Raw genomic sequence first — 11,996 nt, forward strand, 5'->3', positions numbered from 1 at the left:
CCAAAGGTGCCAGTGAGGCCCTGGCACAGCTCGCCCGCTGCCGTCAGCAGTGACACGGGGGGAGCTGGCCTGGAGGTCTCATCCAGAGCGATTTCTGAGATTCAGTCATTGTCGTTTATCTAACGGGGAGTTGTCTCCACTCTCCTTAGCTTGTTGCGTACCCAAATAACGGGGCTCGTTCCCAGCCCTGTGCGTGCTCAGGCACCTGCAGAGATGCCGGTGTGGGGGTGACTAGTCATTTTGGGCCAAAATCCACCATTTCCCTGGTTGCACGGGGTGGCGCGGCCCCACTTGGCGAGCAGATTCCTTCTGCTTGGACGTGGGTGCACACCGGGGCAAGAAGGTGGATTTGGGTTTTCGCTGTTGACTTTTAACCCTTGTTTTGAGCGGGGCCGAGCGGCTGCGGGTATCAGCTGGGCCGCAAATCGAGTTACGCGCAGGCAGCTTCATTCATATTCCCCAGCTCCTGCCCGTCTCGCCTCATTAGAAATTCTCCGGCCTCTTTTATCCGCTTACGGCTTCGAGCACATGATTTACGATCCGGTTCGAGTGGCTCCCGAGCGTTGCCGGCTAATTTGCCACCCTTTATTGGCAGGATTAAAGCTGGGTGGCGCGACGCTGCCCTGCGGATGGAGGGGTGATAGCTGGGAGGGACCGTGCTGGGGGGATGATGCTGGGTGCCCAGACGTGGGAGCGGGGCTATTTATGCAGGGTGAGCGCCTGCCTCAGTTTCCCCTGCAGCACCAGTGTCGCCATGGGTCATGGTGAGATGTGCGCACTGGGACACAGAGACCTGGTGCAGTTGCTGCACTTGTGGCCAGGCCCTGGCATTTTTCCCCCTTTTTTCCCCGTTTTGCAGTGTGGGATGGAGCTCCCGGGGCTCAGCTCCTTCTCGGGTGTGGGGTCCCTGCTCCTGCCTGCACGGTACCCTGGGAGCTGCGCGGCGGGATGATTTGATGATGGAGCCCCTTGCCATGAGCTGCCTCCCTTCCTCGAGATTAAGGCAGAGTATCCCGTGGCTTTGGCCCGTTTCGGTGGCACCTTTGGGTGCTGGGCTCTCCTCTTGCCCAGGGTATAGGGAGCGAGGTGCCGGAACAGCCAGCACGGTGTCCTCAGAGGGACGCATGTGTCACCCCTTGCTCACTGCTGCCCGCCGAGCTCGGGCACGGGAGCACTCCGCATCCGCTTCAGCATCGCATACTCTGGCTCGGCACGGCCGCAGCCTGCTCATCTGGCGTGTCCCACCACGTGGTCACTCCAGCGTGCCCCACGCAGTGGTGGCATCTCCCCGGGGGTGAGTCCCGAAGGCAGAGGTGACCTGGCCACTGCTGGGACGTGCAGCATCGGCCCCGAGGTTTGGTTATGGCTCAGCAGCGTCTGCAATTATGTGCCTTTAGCAGAGGAGACGTGGGGAACATGGAGCTCAGGCTGGCCCCGGCCTCTCTCCGTGCCTCAGTTTCCTCTGTGTATCCATGCCAGCATTGCGCCACAGCCCACGGCACACGCTGGTGGTGGGGCTGCACTGGCGATGCTCAGCGCCGGCTCTCCGGCAGTAACAGCGATGCATACCTCCTTTTTTTTTTTTTCTATTTTCAGGTGAATATGGCCCTGGCAGGGAAGCCTTTAGACGTGACTCTCAGCACCTCCAGAGCTGACCAGTGGAATATGGTTTTTCCCCAGAAAGACGAAATCATCACCAGCTTAGTGTCTGCCTTAGACTCCATGGTAAGAGGCTGGTGGCGTCCCCGTCCCCCTCCCTCGTTTCGCCTCCCTTTAATGGGGCTGGCTGGGAGCAGGGCTGAAGCAGGAGGGCTGTGGAGCTCGTCCCACTCCCCTCCGCTGCCAGAAAGCCCAGGGAGCTGGTGGAGCTGGGAAATAAAAATCCTCTCCCGCCCTGACAGCCGTAAGGATCATAAAGTCAGCCCAAGTTAATCTCAGATGTATATTGTTTTCCCATTAATATTTATGTTGGTATCAACCGAATGTAGAGTGGTTGGTTGTTTTTTTTTTCTTTATGTTTTACCAATGTTACCGTGAGCTTTTACACAACAGGAGAACAATGGCTTTTATCTCCGAGAACAAAGAAAATAACTTTCATATCTTTTGACGTAGAATTCCCAGTGGAAACCTTGCCTAAGTCAGCCGTGCTTACATAAACAAGATAACTGTCTGGATTAAGTCTCATGGACCAGAGCTAATCTTATTTTTAACTGTGAATGTGATCAAGAAGGGAAAGCAAGTGTGTAGTAACAAATGTCTAATGCAATGCAACCTGCTAAGTAGCCCTCCCTTTTTAAAGCCAAGTCGTATTTAATGTATTTATCTTGGATGCGTCCTCTCTACGCAGGTGGGTTTTTTTTTCACTAATACTAATTTCCTTCTCTTTAACCATCACCGCCCCGGTAAGGAGCAGGTTCCCCAGAGCTGACGCACCCCAAGCAGCTTTGATGATTTATATACATGCCATCCCATACAGCAAATCATATTATCATAGTTTGGCTTCTTAATGAATAGACATTATTCCACAGTCCTCGTTAGGTGCTGACACCAGGACCAGGGGCCCAGGCTGCTCCTGAAGTTCAGCCTTTCTCCCAGCGCTTCACCAGGACCAGGCTCCGCACCCGCCGAAGCTTAGGTGCCTGCGTGCGTGATTGATAAATAAACCACGGGGCCACATGCAAATCGCCAAAGGGGCTTAGGGTTTGCATTTGGTCTGCCTCCAAATCTCACATCCCATAGATTTTATATTCATTTTTTGAGTGTTGGGCTTTTTGAGCAAAAAACTGCCATTTGCTACTGGGTTCTTGAAAGGAGGTTTATTAAAAATATCTATTTTTGGGGATGTGATTCAATTCCTCCTTCTTGAAGAAGGTAAGCGGGAGGTAAAATGACCCAGTCTAGAGACTGGTTTAAGCCCACACAAATCAAACTTGCTGTAACTGCATGTGGGGAGCTGAAGGTAGCTGCGGGGGTTGGTCCATGGGCAGCTGCTTTCCCGATCCCTCCCCGGCTGCCAGCATCCTCCGGCCCCTCCACAGTGCCGGGGGTAGGCGACGTGTCTGACCGAGGCTGCTGATGGGAAACTGCCCCGTTTTACCCATTTCAGCCGTGACCTGGGGATAGTGTCTTCATAGCGTCGGTGCTGTAGTTATGGGAATATGTCTCAAGCTGCTGGCACTGCATTAACTATTATGATATAAAAAATAATACTAAAAACGCATATACGTGTGTATTATGTAGAGCAGGAAGCGCACGTTACGTAAACTGGATTAATGGAGGAAGTCTTTTCCATCTCTTTAATGTTTTGCATAACTGTACAAGAAGAATCGTTTGGCTAATCCAGACTTTGACCATATTAGTGTTCTGCAGCTGAAATAAGATTCCCGTGCTCCTTATTTCATTAGAGCTGGTGGAAAAAGATAAATTGTTGTTGATTGGTTTGGTCTTTTTTTTAAACAGGAATGTTTTCTTTTAAAGAAATACTATAAAATGTTTACTTTTAGGATAGGAAAAAGTGAAGTGAAATGATGGGTGAATAGTTGTTGTTTTCCAGCGAAGCATAGCTCAGCTGGATACCTTTCTGGAGCCGTAAAGTCGTCAAAGTGTTTAGAGGATGTCATCAAACCCGTGAAATTCTGACTCGAACCAGAACATTGCTTTTGATGGGAAGAAAAAAATCCCACTGGAAAATGTCAGGGGGTGCCAAGCGGGGACGCTCCCGCGGCCTCTCTGACCCGGTGCCTCCCCGCAGTGCTCGGCGCTCTCCAAGCTCAACGCGGAGGTGGCCTGCATCGCCGTCCACGAGGAGAGCGCCTTCGTGCTGGGCACCGAGAAGGGACGGGTCTTCCTCAGCGCCCGCAAGGAGCTGCAAGCCGACTTCCAGAAGTTTTGCAGTGAGTAGCCCCGTCGGCGTAGTCTTCCCCGGTGCCGAGGTTGGTTGTGGCAGCTGGGACCCCCACTGCGCACGGAGGGTTGTGGGTTGGGGGGGCACCGCGGCGCTGGCTGTCTGTGGGGCTGAGCGGTGTTTAAAGGGATGGAGGAAGCGGGTGGGAACCGTGGCTGGAGCCTCTCCTCTCCCATGGAGGGCACTGCGCACCCCGGCTCTCCTCTCCACGAGCATCGCTGGGGTGGCACGGGGCTGCATGGCTGCTCTGCTCCCCTGTGCAGAGCCCGTGGCAACACTGCCAGTGTGCTGGAGTGGCTTTTGAGGAATTAGCAGAAATGGTTTGTCCTAATGATCCCCCAGGAGCAGAGAGGCTTTCTTGGGCCAAGGCTTTTTCCCTGGTTTTGGAAAAACAGGGATGGATTTGGGAGCTGGGAGTGTTGGTTGTGGAGTTGCCTGGGTTTTTTTGAGGGGCTAACAGTGGTGAAAGGATGACTTGAGCAGGAGCTGTGGTCCCCCCGGTCTCAGATCAGAGTCACCAGGTATCGCAGGGAGGTGTGTGACTGGCAGCAGCCCTGTGCACGCTGAGGCTGGCACCCAGCCCTCTGTGCCGGCTCCCCAAAACCAGCCTGGGAGCTGAGAGGAAAGCGGGAGCTGTGCTGTGAATGGGCACCTCCATTTCTTGGACGGCACCATCCCTGGCACGCCAGCCTGCTGGGGCTGGTTGCCACACGTGTGCGGGGTGAGCCGGCACAGCTTTGCAGCAGCGGCTCCCTGCCAGGGCTCCGCTCTGCCCCTGCGTCCTGCCTGCCATGGGCAGCTGCCTGCCACCTCCACTGCACCACTCGCACCTGGGAGAGCTGCCGGTAGTTATCCTATGCTTTGGTACGTTGCATTTTGCAGGCCGGGAGATGTTTCGGGGATGTTTCCTGCGTTCACAGGCGACTGCCTCCCCTTCCCACCGGAGGTACCTGAGCCTTTAACAACAGCGGGGTGGCCAACAGGAGGGATCTCCCTCTTACGTATTAAATGCCAAATGTGCCTCCCTAGAGCTCACGATATCGATGACCATCTGCAAATCTCACTTTAAAAAATATATATACATATATCCTGGCTGGTGACCTACCGCTGTGCTGGGGCAAGGCACCCGACATTAGATCCTGATTCCCTTCTCCTTTGGTTTCATTTACACCTTTGTCAAAATGAAATGGTCACATCTGGTTGAAAGCACAAAATCTTCATGATGGGGTTCGGGCGAAGTGGCTGATGCTGGAGACAGGGTGAAACGTGATAACTCTGTCTTGAATTATAAATGGCCCAGGCTCAACTCCGCTCCATAAAGCTCTTACAACCGGCACGCAGTGGAAAGCATCCCTGGAAGTGCCTCTGATTTATGGTCGAGCTGCCCCCTTAGAAAGGATCTGAAATAATCTAAAGCAGACATCGCTGGGAGATGTAAGAAGCCTCTTATCTCTCTGGGCGCGCAGACCTCGCTTGAACACCCTACTTTATCTGAACCTCTGGCTCATCCTTTCCTGGTGCACAGGGGGACTTGACAGTGATCAGGATTAATGTCAACGGAGGAGAGTGAGCGCCCAGCCGGGAGGGAGGGTCAGGCGTAGGGCGGTGTGGATGCAGGGGGTTTTGGATGTAAAACACGCCAAAAAAGTTTTCCAGGGCCTGTTTCCCTGTGCCATGGGAGGCGTGTGGACCTTGCCAGGGGTTGCGCGGTGTTGGGTGGCTGTCCCCTTTCTTCTGTCTAGCTCTGTGGGTGCCCCGGGTGGCTCTCGCCCCCGTCCCGGTGATGTCCCAGCCACGGGCTGTTTCCACGGGAGGGATCCACAAGCTCCTCCTTGAGCACCCGGGCAGCATCCAGGGCCAGTCGCCAGCGGGAGCCTGTTGAGGATGATGAAGGAATTAGTCCTTCGCCGCCGAAAATCCCTTGCGAATCGCTTTGGATGGAACGGCAATAATGCACTTGTAGTGTTTAATTTTCTGTGCGTTTAGAGATGCAAGGAAGTCATTGCCGAAGATATGCTTTATTTGAGGTTTAATGGGGGAAATTAGCAGGAAATAGCTGGTATTACCGAGCTACGTGACGCTGAAGGGTAAAAAAGCCTCCAAGAAAGGCGGATTTTCTTTTCCTGAGAGATTGAAGGCTAAGCAGATTGAAACCAGAGAAAAGAAATGCGCTGCCCAATTAATCACAGCAGTTTTAGTGCAGCTGAGTGGGTAAAACCAGGGAAGAGGGAGACCGGCCCTGCTCCCGGCTGCGCTGCTGGCACCGCTGCCCCCGCCATGCAGGGGAAGGTGCTGGCGTGGGCACCCGGGGCACCCACCTGCCCAGGCAGAGGACTTTGCTGATGCTGTGGGGCTGACGAGGGGCCCGGCGCCCACAGGACCTCATCTTGCCTGGGGTTTGGTAGGCAGGGATGCATTCAGCCCTGGCTGAGGTTGGTGTAACCTGGCCGGCAGGATCGATTGCTTCGCAGCCGCTCGAAAGCATACATGGCATCGCCCATGAACCCTCTTCTCACCGCAGCGTCTCCCGTTTTCTCCTCTCCCCCCTGCAGGAGTCCAGCAGAGGAAGGAGCAGGACGTGGAGGCGCAGAAGAAGGCAAAGGAGTGCGGGCGAAGCGTGCTCAGGGTCTCCCCGGACCAGGGATCAGACGTGTACCTCCTCAGGAAGATGGTAGAGGAAGTGTTTGATGTGCTTTATAGTAAGAACCTTCACGCTTCCATTTGGGGATTTGGATTGCCCCCGGGGCTCGCTGAGCTGCCCGGCGCCGCCGCCGGATGCGGCTTTCGGCCCCAGCCCGGCTCCCCGGCGAGGGAGCAGGCGCCTGGCAGGGGCGACGTGGCGGGACATGCTCCTGCGTAGGGTTGGCGTTGCGTTGAGATGAGATCTGGCCACTGCTTCTTCACTTTCCAGTGCCCCAAACTGGGCAAAAAAAAAAATCCCCATGCTGGGGGGAGCATCCTTTGTCCCCCTAGACAGGGAAAGCCTCTGCCATGCCCTGAGGGTGATTCTTCAAGCAGACCTTTATCCCTGACACCGCGTCTACAGCACCTCTTTCACAAGCGCTGTGTCAGGGCTCTGCAGAGGCTCTCTCACCCCTTTCCCTGGCAAGTCTATTTAGAAGGAAAAAAGATGATTTTTCTAGCAGGCGGCCCCGCAGCCCCGGCTCCGAGAGACGAGCTGGTGCCGTTCCAGCACATGCATCATCCCCAGCAATAAAGCTTCTGCAATTAAAATGTAGATGACCATATGGCTGTTGATATGTAACCCAGTGGGTTGCAGAGCTCCCTCTGGGCCCAATCTGCGGAGGCTCGAGCGGCGGCAGCGCCTGCTTCTCGCTCGGGAGGTTCCCACTGGAGCCCCCACGGGGTGGCTGGAGGTGGCAGCCATGCTCCCGGCTCATCCCCCAGCAGCACCTACAGGGGTTGTGCTGGCTTGGGTAGGAAAAGCGAGGTTGTGTTGGGAAAACGGGGCGGTGAGCCCCAATATTCCCCCGTGCTGCTCAATGGGTTACATTAGCCCAGCGTGATGCTTTGGGGTGTTCAGGCCGTGTGGCCGGACCAGCTGCAGAACCAGGTGCTTCGCTTTCCTGGATGCGGCTCCCCGTCACCATTTGGGATTTGGAGTGAGGTACTGAGCCCTGCCGGGGCCATGCGGGTCTCCCTGAGCCCAAAGCGTGGGTGTTGCCCCTCTTTGAGTGCTGCGTTTGGGAGTGGGCCCTCCCCCACGATAGGAGGGGGATAGCGGGTGCTCCCACCAACTGCCCTGGGCTTGCGTGCAGGGTTTGCTGCTGCTGGCTGTCGTTCGGTGCTCGCCTTGCCAGCGCCTGCCACGGGCTTCACAGGCAGAAAGGGGAGATGGCATCCCTTCCCCCAGGGACAGACGGTCGCTGGGGTTTTCTGAAACCACTTAAAGGACTTGGAGGCGATATTCCCATTAACAGGGGTAATCAAATCCTCTCACTGCCTCCCAAAGGCTGCGCCTAAGTGGGAAGGAGGGAGCAGCGCAGATGAGCGAAGGGAACAGGGTGGGAGGGCATTTCAGCGCTGGCTGGATCCCCACTCTGAGCTGCAGGTCTTGTCCTGCTGCCGGGAGAGCACCTGGCTTTACAGGCCTCTTGGGAATGTGGGAATTATTCATATATGGCATACCATAAATACATAATTGCATAAAAATGCTTGAACAGGGTGCATCTGCGTGGAGGTGTGCGTACCACGCAGGCCCATCCGTTGGGATGAGTTTGGCCATGCTTTTTACCTTGTGTGTGTGGACAAGCTGGCCGGGTCCCCAGCTCAGGGTGGCCGGCATCACCACGGCCAGCGGTAGCAGCAGGAGGAGGTTGCGCATCACTGGGCTGGTGGTTTTGGCCTGGCATTGGGCATAATTCTGGCATTGGGTGTAATTCTGCGTTTGCAGCTGATTCAGTAGGATCAACTGTTTCCATCCCTGAGCTGCTGGATGGGGAAACCCGCCGGGCAGATGCTTCCCTCCCCGCGTGCCCGCCAGGAAGAGCCTCTCCTGGTTGAGTGAGGAGAAATACCACAGGAGATAGTAGGTGCCCCAGGGTGATTCTCTTCCCAACACAGAGAGGACTGTCAGAAATTAAGTTATCTTGCTTATGTTTTCTTGGGTTTTTTTATCCTTTCAGTCACTTCCCATCAACGGGGATTGGAAACAAAAAATCTTAGAAAATGCTCAGTCAAAAAGATCGCGTATTCCCTCCAGAGCCGGGTAATCTCTGCACCAACAGGATGACTGATTACCGCCGGCTTCTATTAAACAGGCATTAATGATGATTATTGTCTCTCTTTAGCTAAACCACGAGTCTCTGCACGGCAGTGCGGGGCTTGGTGAAGGTGACTTTGACAGTAACGCATTCCCCATAAAAATATGTTCGGGGAGTTGTTGAGTGTTGGGCTGATAAGGAGCCGCTGTGGGCATGGGGAGCTTCTCCGCATCATGAAGAGAGGTGATGGAGGGAAGTGGAAAGCTGCTAGAGCCGGTGCATTGGGGCAGGGAAACCATCGGTACCCTCCAGGCTTGCAGAAAATGTACTCATGGTGTTGTGGTTCAAAGGTTTGTTTTGAAAATTCTGTTATTGGCTTGATTAAAACGTTATCCATCCTGCCTATGAGGAACCTTGATGGCTCGTGCAAGTCACACGTCATTAGTTGTCACGCATTGCTTCAAAGAACATGTTGAAGAAATCACTTTTAATAAGGACGTGCTGACGGTGCCACAAGATTTCCAGGGTTTCTGTAAGACCTTTTGGTGGTGGTTTTTTTTTTAAGAAGAGATTAAAAAGAAAGGATTTTAAAGAAAATCAACAATATAAAACCCCACAGCTATTTAAAGGTCCCATAATCTCCTCTGCCTGCCCCTCAGCCTGGAGACAAAGGTCCAGACACCTTGCCATGCAGCCAGATGTTCTGCACCTGGACGCTGCCTTGCCAGACAGGTCACATTCCTGCATGGCTGTTTCTTCTGCTTCGTGCTTTCAGCACCAGCTTTATTGGTCACAGTGACTTGGGTTGGTTTCCAAAGTAATTTTTCCACAGCGAGCAGCTCATGCGTTTTGGCCATTCCTTGAAACCCTTCAGAGAGGGCTGGTTTTCCAATGGTGTCTTGCCTGGAGAGCACCATAACCATCCCTGGTTTGGGCATGTGGGCTCTTTAGGCTGGTTCAAAAAATCTCTGTGTAGCTGTGGTGCTCACTGGTTGTCTTCTGCTGCCGGGGAAGGGAAAGCAGTTTGCTCCCAACTCCTGGGGGAGTTTTTGGTGTCAGAGGTACAACAGAGCCAGCCCTGTGCAGTGGGGACACGAGGGGATTGTGCAGTCAAATGTATCAATGTTGGAGCTGCCTGTGAATGGTGGGATGGAGGGTTTTTTTCCTGTCTTTCAAAGTGCATCGAGGCTGCCTGACAGCAAGAGCAATCAAAGTACTTTCCATTCTTCCAGGAGGTAAAATAACCGACTGAAAATAAGGTTCCCAGAATATCTCAGTAAACATGAGATAAAAATCAGCGCGAGCCCTTCAGCCTCCTTTGTCGGCTCTCGGCTCCCTCCCGGCTTGCCGGCAGCCGCAGCCCTCCCTGGCACGCAGCCGGGCGCTCCCGGGGGGTGGGCTTGTGCCAAGTGACCCCAACTGAGGATTTTACTGTGCAACCCAAAAGATGAGACATCTGCTTATTGGCTTGTGTGAGCTTTTTATTAATTAACGCTTTTAGAAAGGGCTCGGAAGGCCTTGCATGCTAAGTGCAGAGGTAGGAAGCGGTTTTCTTCTCATAACGTTTCCGTTGGGATCTCTTGCTCTTGCATTTAGTCCCCAGCCCGGCTCGGCTGCGGTCAGGGATGCAGGGGTGTCCGTTGGTGTGTGACTCTGTCCTCTCCCCAGGTGAAGCCGTGGGGAAGAGCAGTGTGGTCCCTTTGCCGTACGAGAGGTTCCTGAAAGAGCCGGGCTCGCTGGCGGTGGCTGGCTTGCCCGAGGGGATCAGCTTTAAGAAACCCATGGAGTATGACGTGAAGTCCCTGATGGCCATCTTAGAGCACAGCCACAGCATCCGCTTCAGGCTAAAAAGGTAATTTTAGGGATTCCCAAGGGGCAGGAGGGCAGCGAGCCCGTGGGATGGCGGCTTTTATAACACCAGCGGGTCGCAGAGATTTCATGCGGAGCAGGCAGGAGGTCCCCTCCCATGTCCCAGCTTCTCCCCCAGACCCAGAAACCTGGGTCCAGCCATGCCAAACCCAGCCCCGTACACAGGTTCATCGATGTCAAGTGGCTCGAGACCATTTCGGACTCGCTCCTATAATAAGCACGTGTAAACATGCACATTTACTGCATCGCTTTGTGTCTGCGCCAAAATTTCCACTGCGGTAAGCTAAGTGCTTTTCTGTCTCCAGAGAGGTTTCCAGTGTAAATGCTTCAAGCTTCTTCCTAGGCTGAAATGGGGTTTTTAACACCAGACAAGGGGCAAACTCCCCATTTTGGCCATGTTTTTGCAAGGGGCTCGTCAGTTTTGGGTGTGTTTCCTCTGCGTTTGTCTGGCTGGCGGCACCTCAGATCCATTCAGAGAAATGCTGAGCGCTACCCAATACCTCCTCTGAAGACTCAGCACTTCTGGAAAATCAGGCTGAGAGAGCTAAAAGTAGGACACGCAGAATTCGAGCCGTCTGTGAGCTGCAGCCGCCTGTCTCATGAAGCACGTGGGCTTCCTCGGTCTGAAGCTCATCCTTGGGTTGACTGAGGTCCTCCTTGAACGTGCCATGGGTCCTGCGGGCTGGGACAGGCAATGGAGTCAAGTGGTTATAGTCACACAAATTGGTTTACTCCTTAAACACACCAGGCAGCTTTGCCCTAGCTCATATAAACATTTTGAACTACCCTAACACCAACCTGCTCCACTTAAAGAAGAAGAAAATGGTGCAGGTGCCTGAAGAAGCTGGAGGAGGTTGGGTGATGGCTGTAATTTCTGAAACAAAGAGCCTGGCAGCCGGTGGTGCAGCCTGTCCCACCCTCCTGGGCACAGCTCTCCTTCCCCCTCACATCCATGCTTGTCCCGGCTTAGCAGTGCCATGGACCCAAAGGAACCTGTTTTTCCCTCCTCTTCTCCCTTCCTTCCCCTCAGGCCGGCGGACGAGCCCAGCCGAGAGGCGAACCCCAGCGTCGAGTTGACTTGTACCTCCCTCACCTCCAAGGGCGGCCGAGACTCTGGTGCCAACGGCCCCATGGCCAAACCCGCCAGCCAGGAGGCCCCCTCTGCCGTCACCAATTTCTTATACGGCGTCTCGCTGCCGACCCCGATCACCGTCGACCTAAAGCAAGAGGTGTCCTCAGGCCTGCCCGGGCCGAACACAGGCGGCGAGGCGCTGCTGCCCAGGCCGGCGGGAGAGCTGAAGGTGCCTTCCTCACAGGAGTACAGCGACTGCTGTGGTAATAGCCTGGAGTTTGCTCTCAGCCGAGGGCCTGGGGCAAAGCCCACCCTGCCCCGGCGCTGGCAGGGGACAGGCCCGGGTGTTTTGGTGGTCCTCGGAGGAAAATGGCACCTTGAATACTTCAGTGTGCAGTTTTGAGCCCCTCGCTGCGAGACAGACATT

At 54.6% G+C, this 11,996-nt stretch overlaps 1 protein-coding gene across 1 annotated transcript in view; it reads left to right on the top strand.

The window, feature by feature from the left end:
• The first annotated feature begins 1,602 nt into the window (after window positions 1-1,602).
• Window positions 1,603-11,996, top strand: part of GTF2IRD1 (GTF2I repeat domain containing 1) — a 41,964-nt gene continuing 31,570 nt past the window's right edge. The window contains exons 1-5 of the mRNA XM_068415514.1: window positions 1,603-1,725; window positions 3,752-3,893; window positions 6,457-6,603; window positions 10,297-10,480; window positions 11,528-11,832. Coding sequence (XP_068271615.1) covers window positions 1,603-1,725; window positions 3,752-3,893; window positions 6,457-6,603; window positions 10,297-10,480; window positions 11,528-11,832 — 901 coding nt within the window. The remainder of the gene's footprint in view (window positions 1,726-3,751; window positions 3,894-6,456; window positions 6,604-10,296; window positions 10,481-11,527; window positions 11,833-11,996) is intronic.

This window comes from Nyctibius grandis, chromosome 18 (assembly GCF_013368605.1).
Source record: "Nyctibius grandis isolate bNycGra1 chromosome 18, bNycGra1.pri, whole genome shotgun sequence".
NCBI classification, from domain to species: domain Eukaryota; kingdom Metazoa; phylum Chordata; class Aves; order Nyctibiiformes; family Nyctibiidae; genus Nyctibius; species Nyctibius grandis.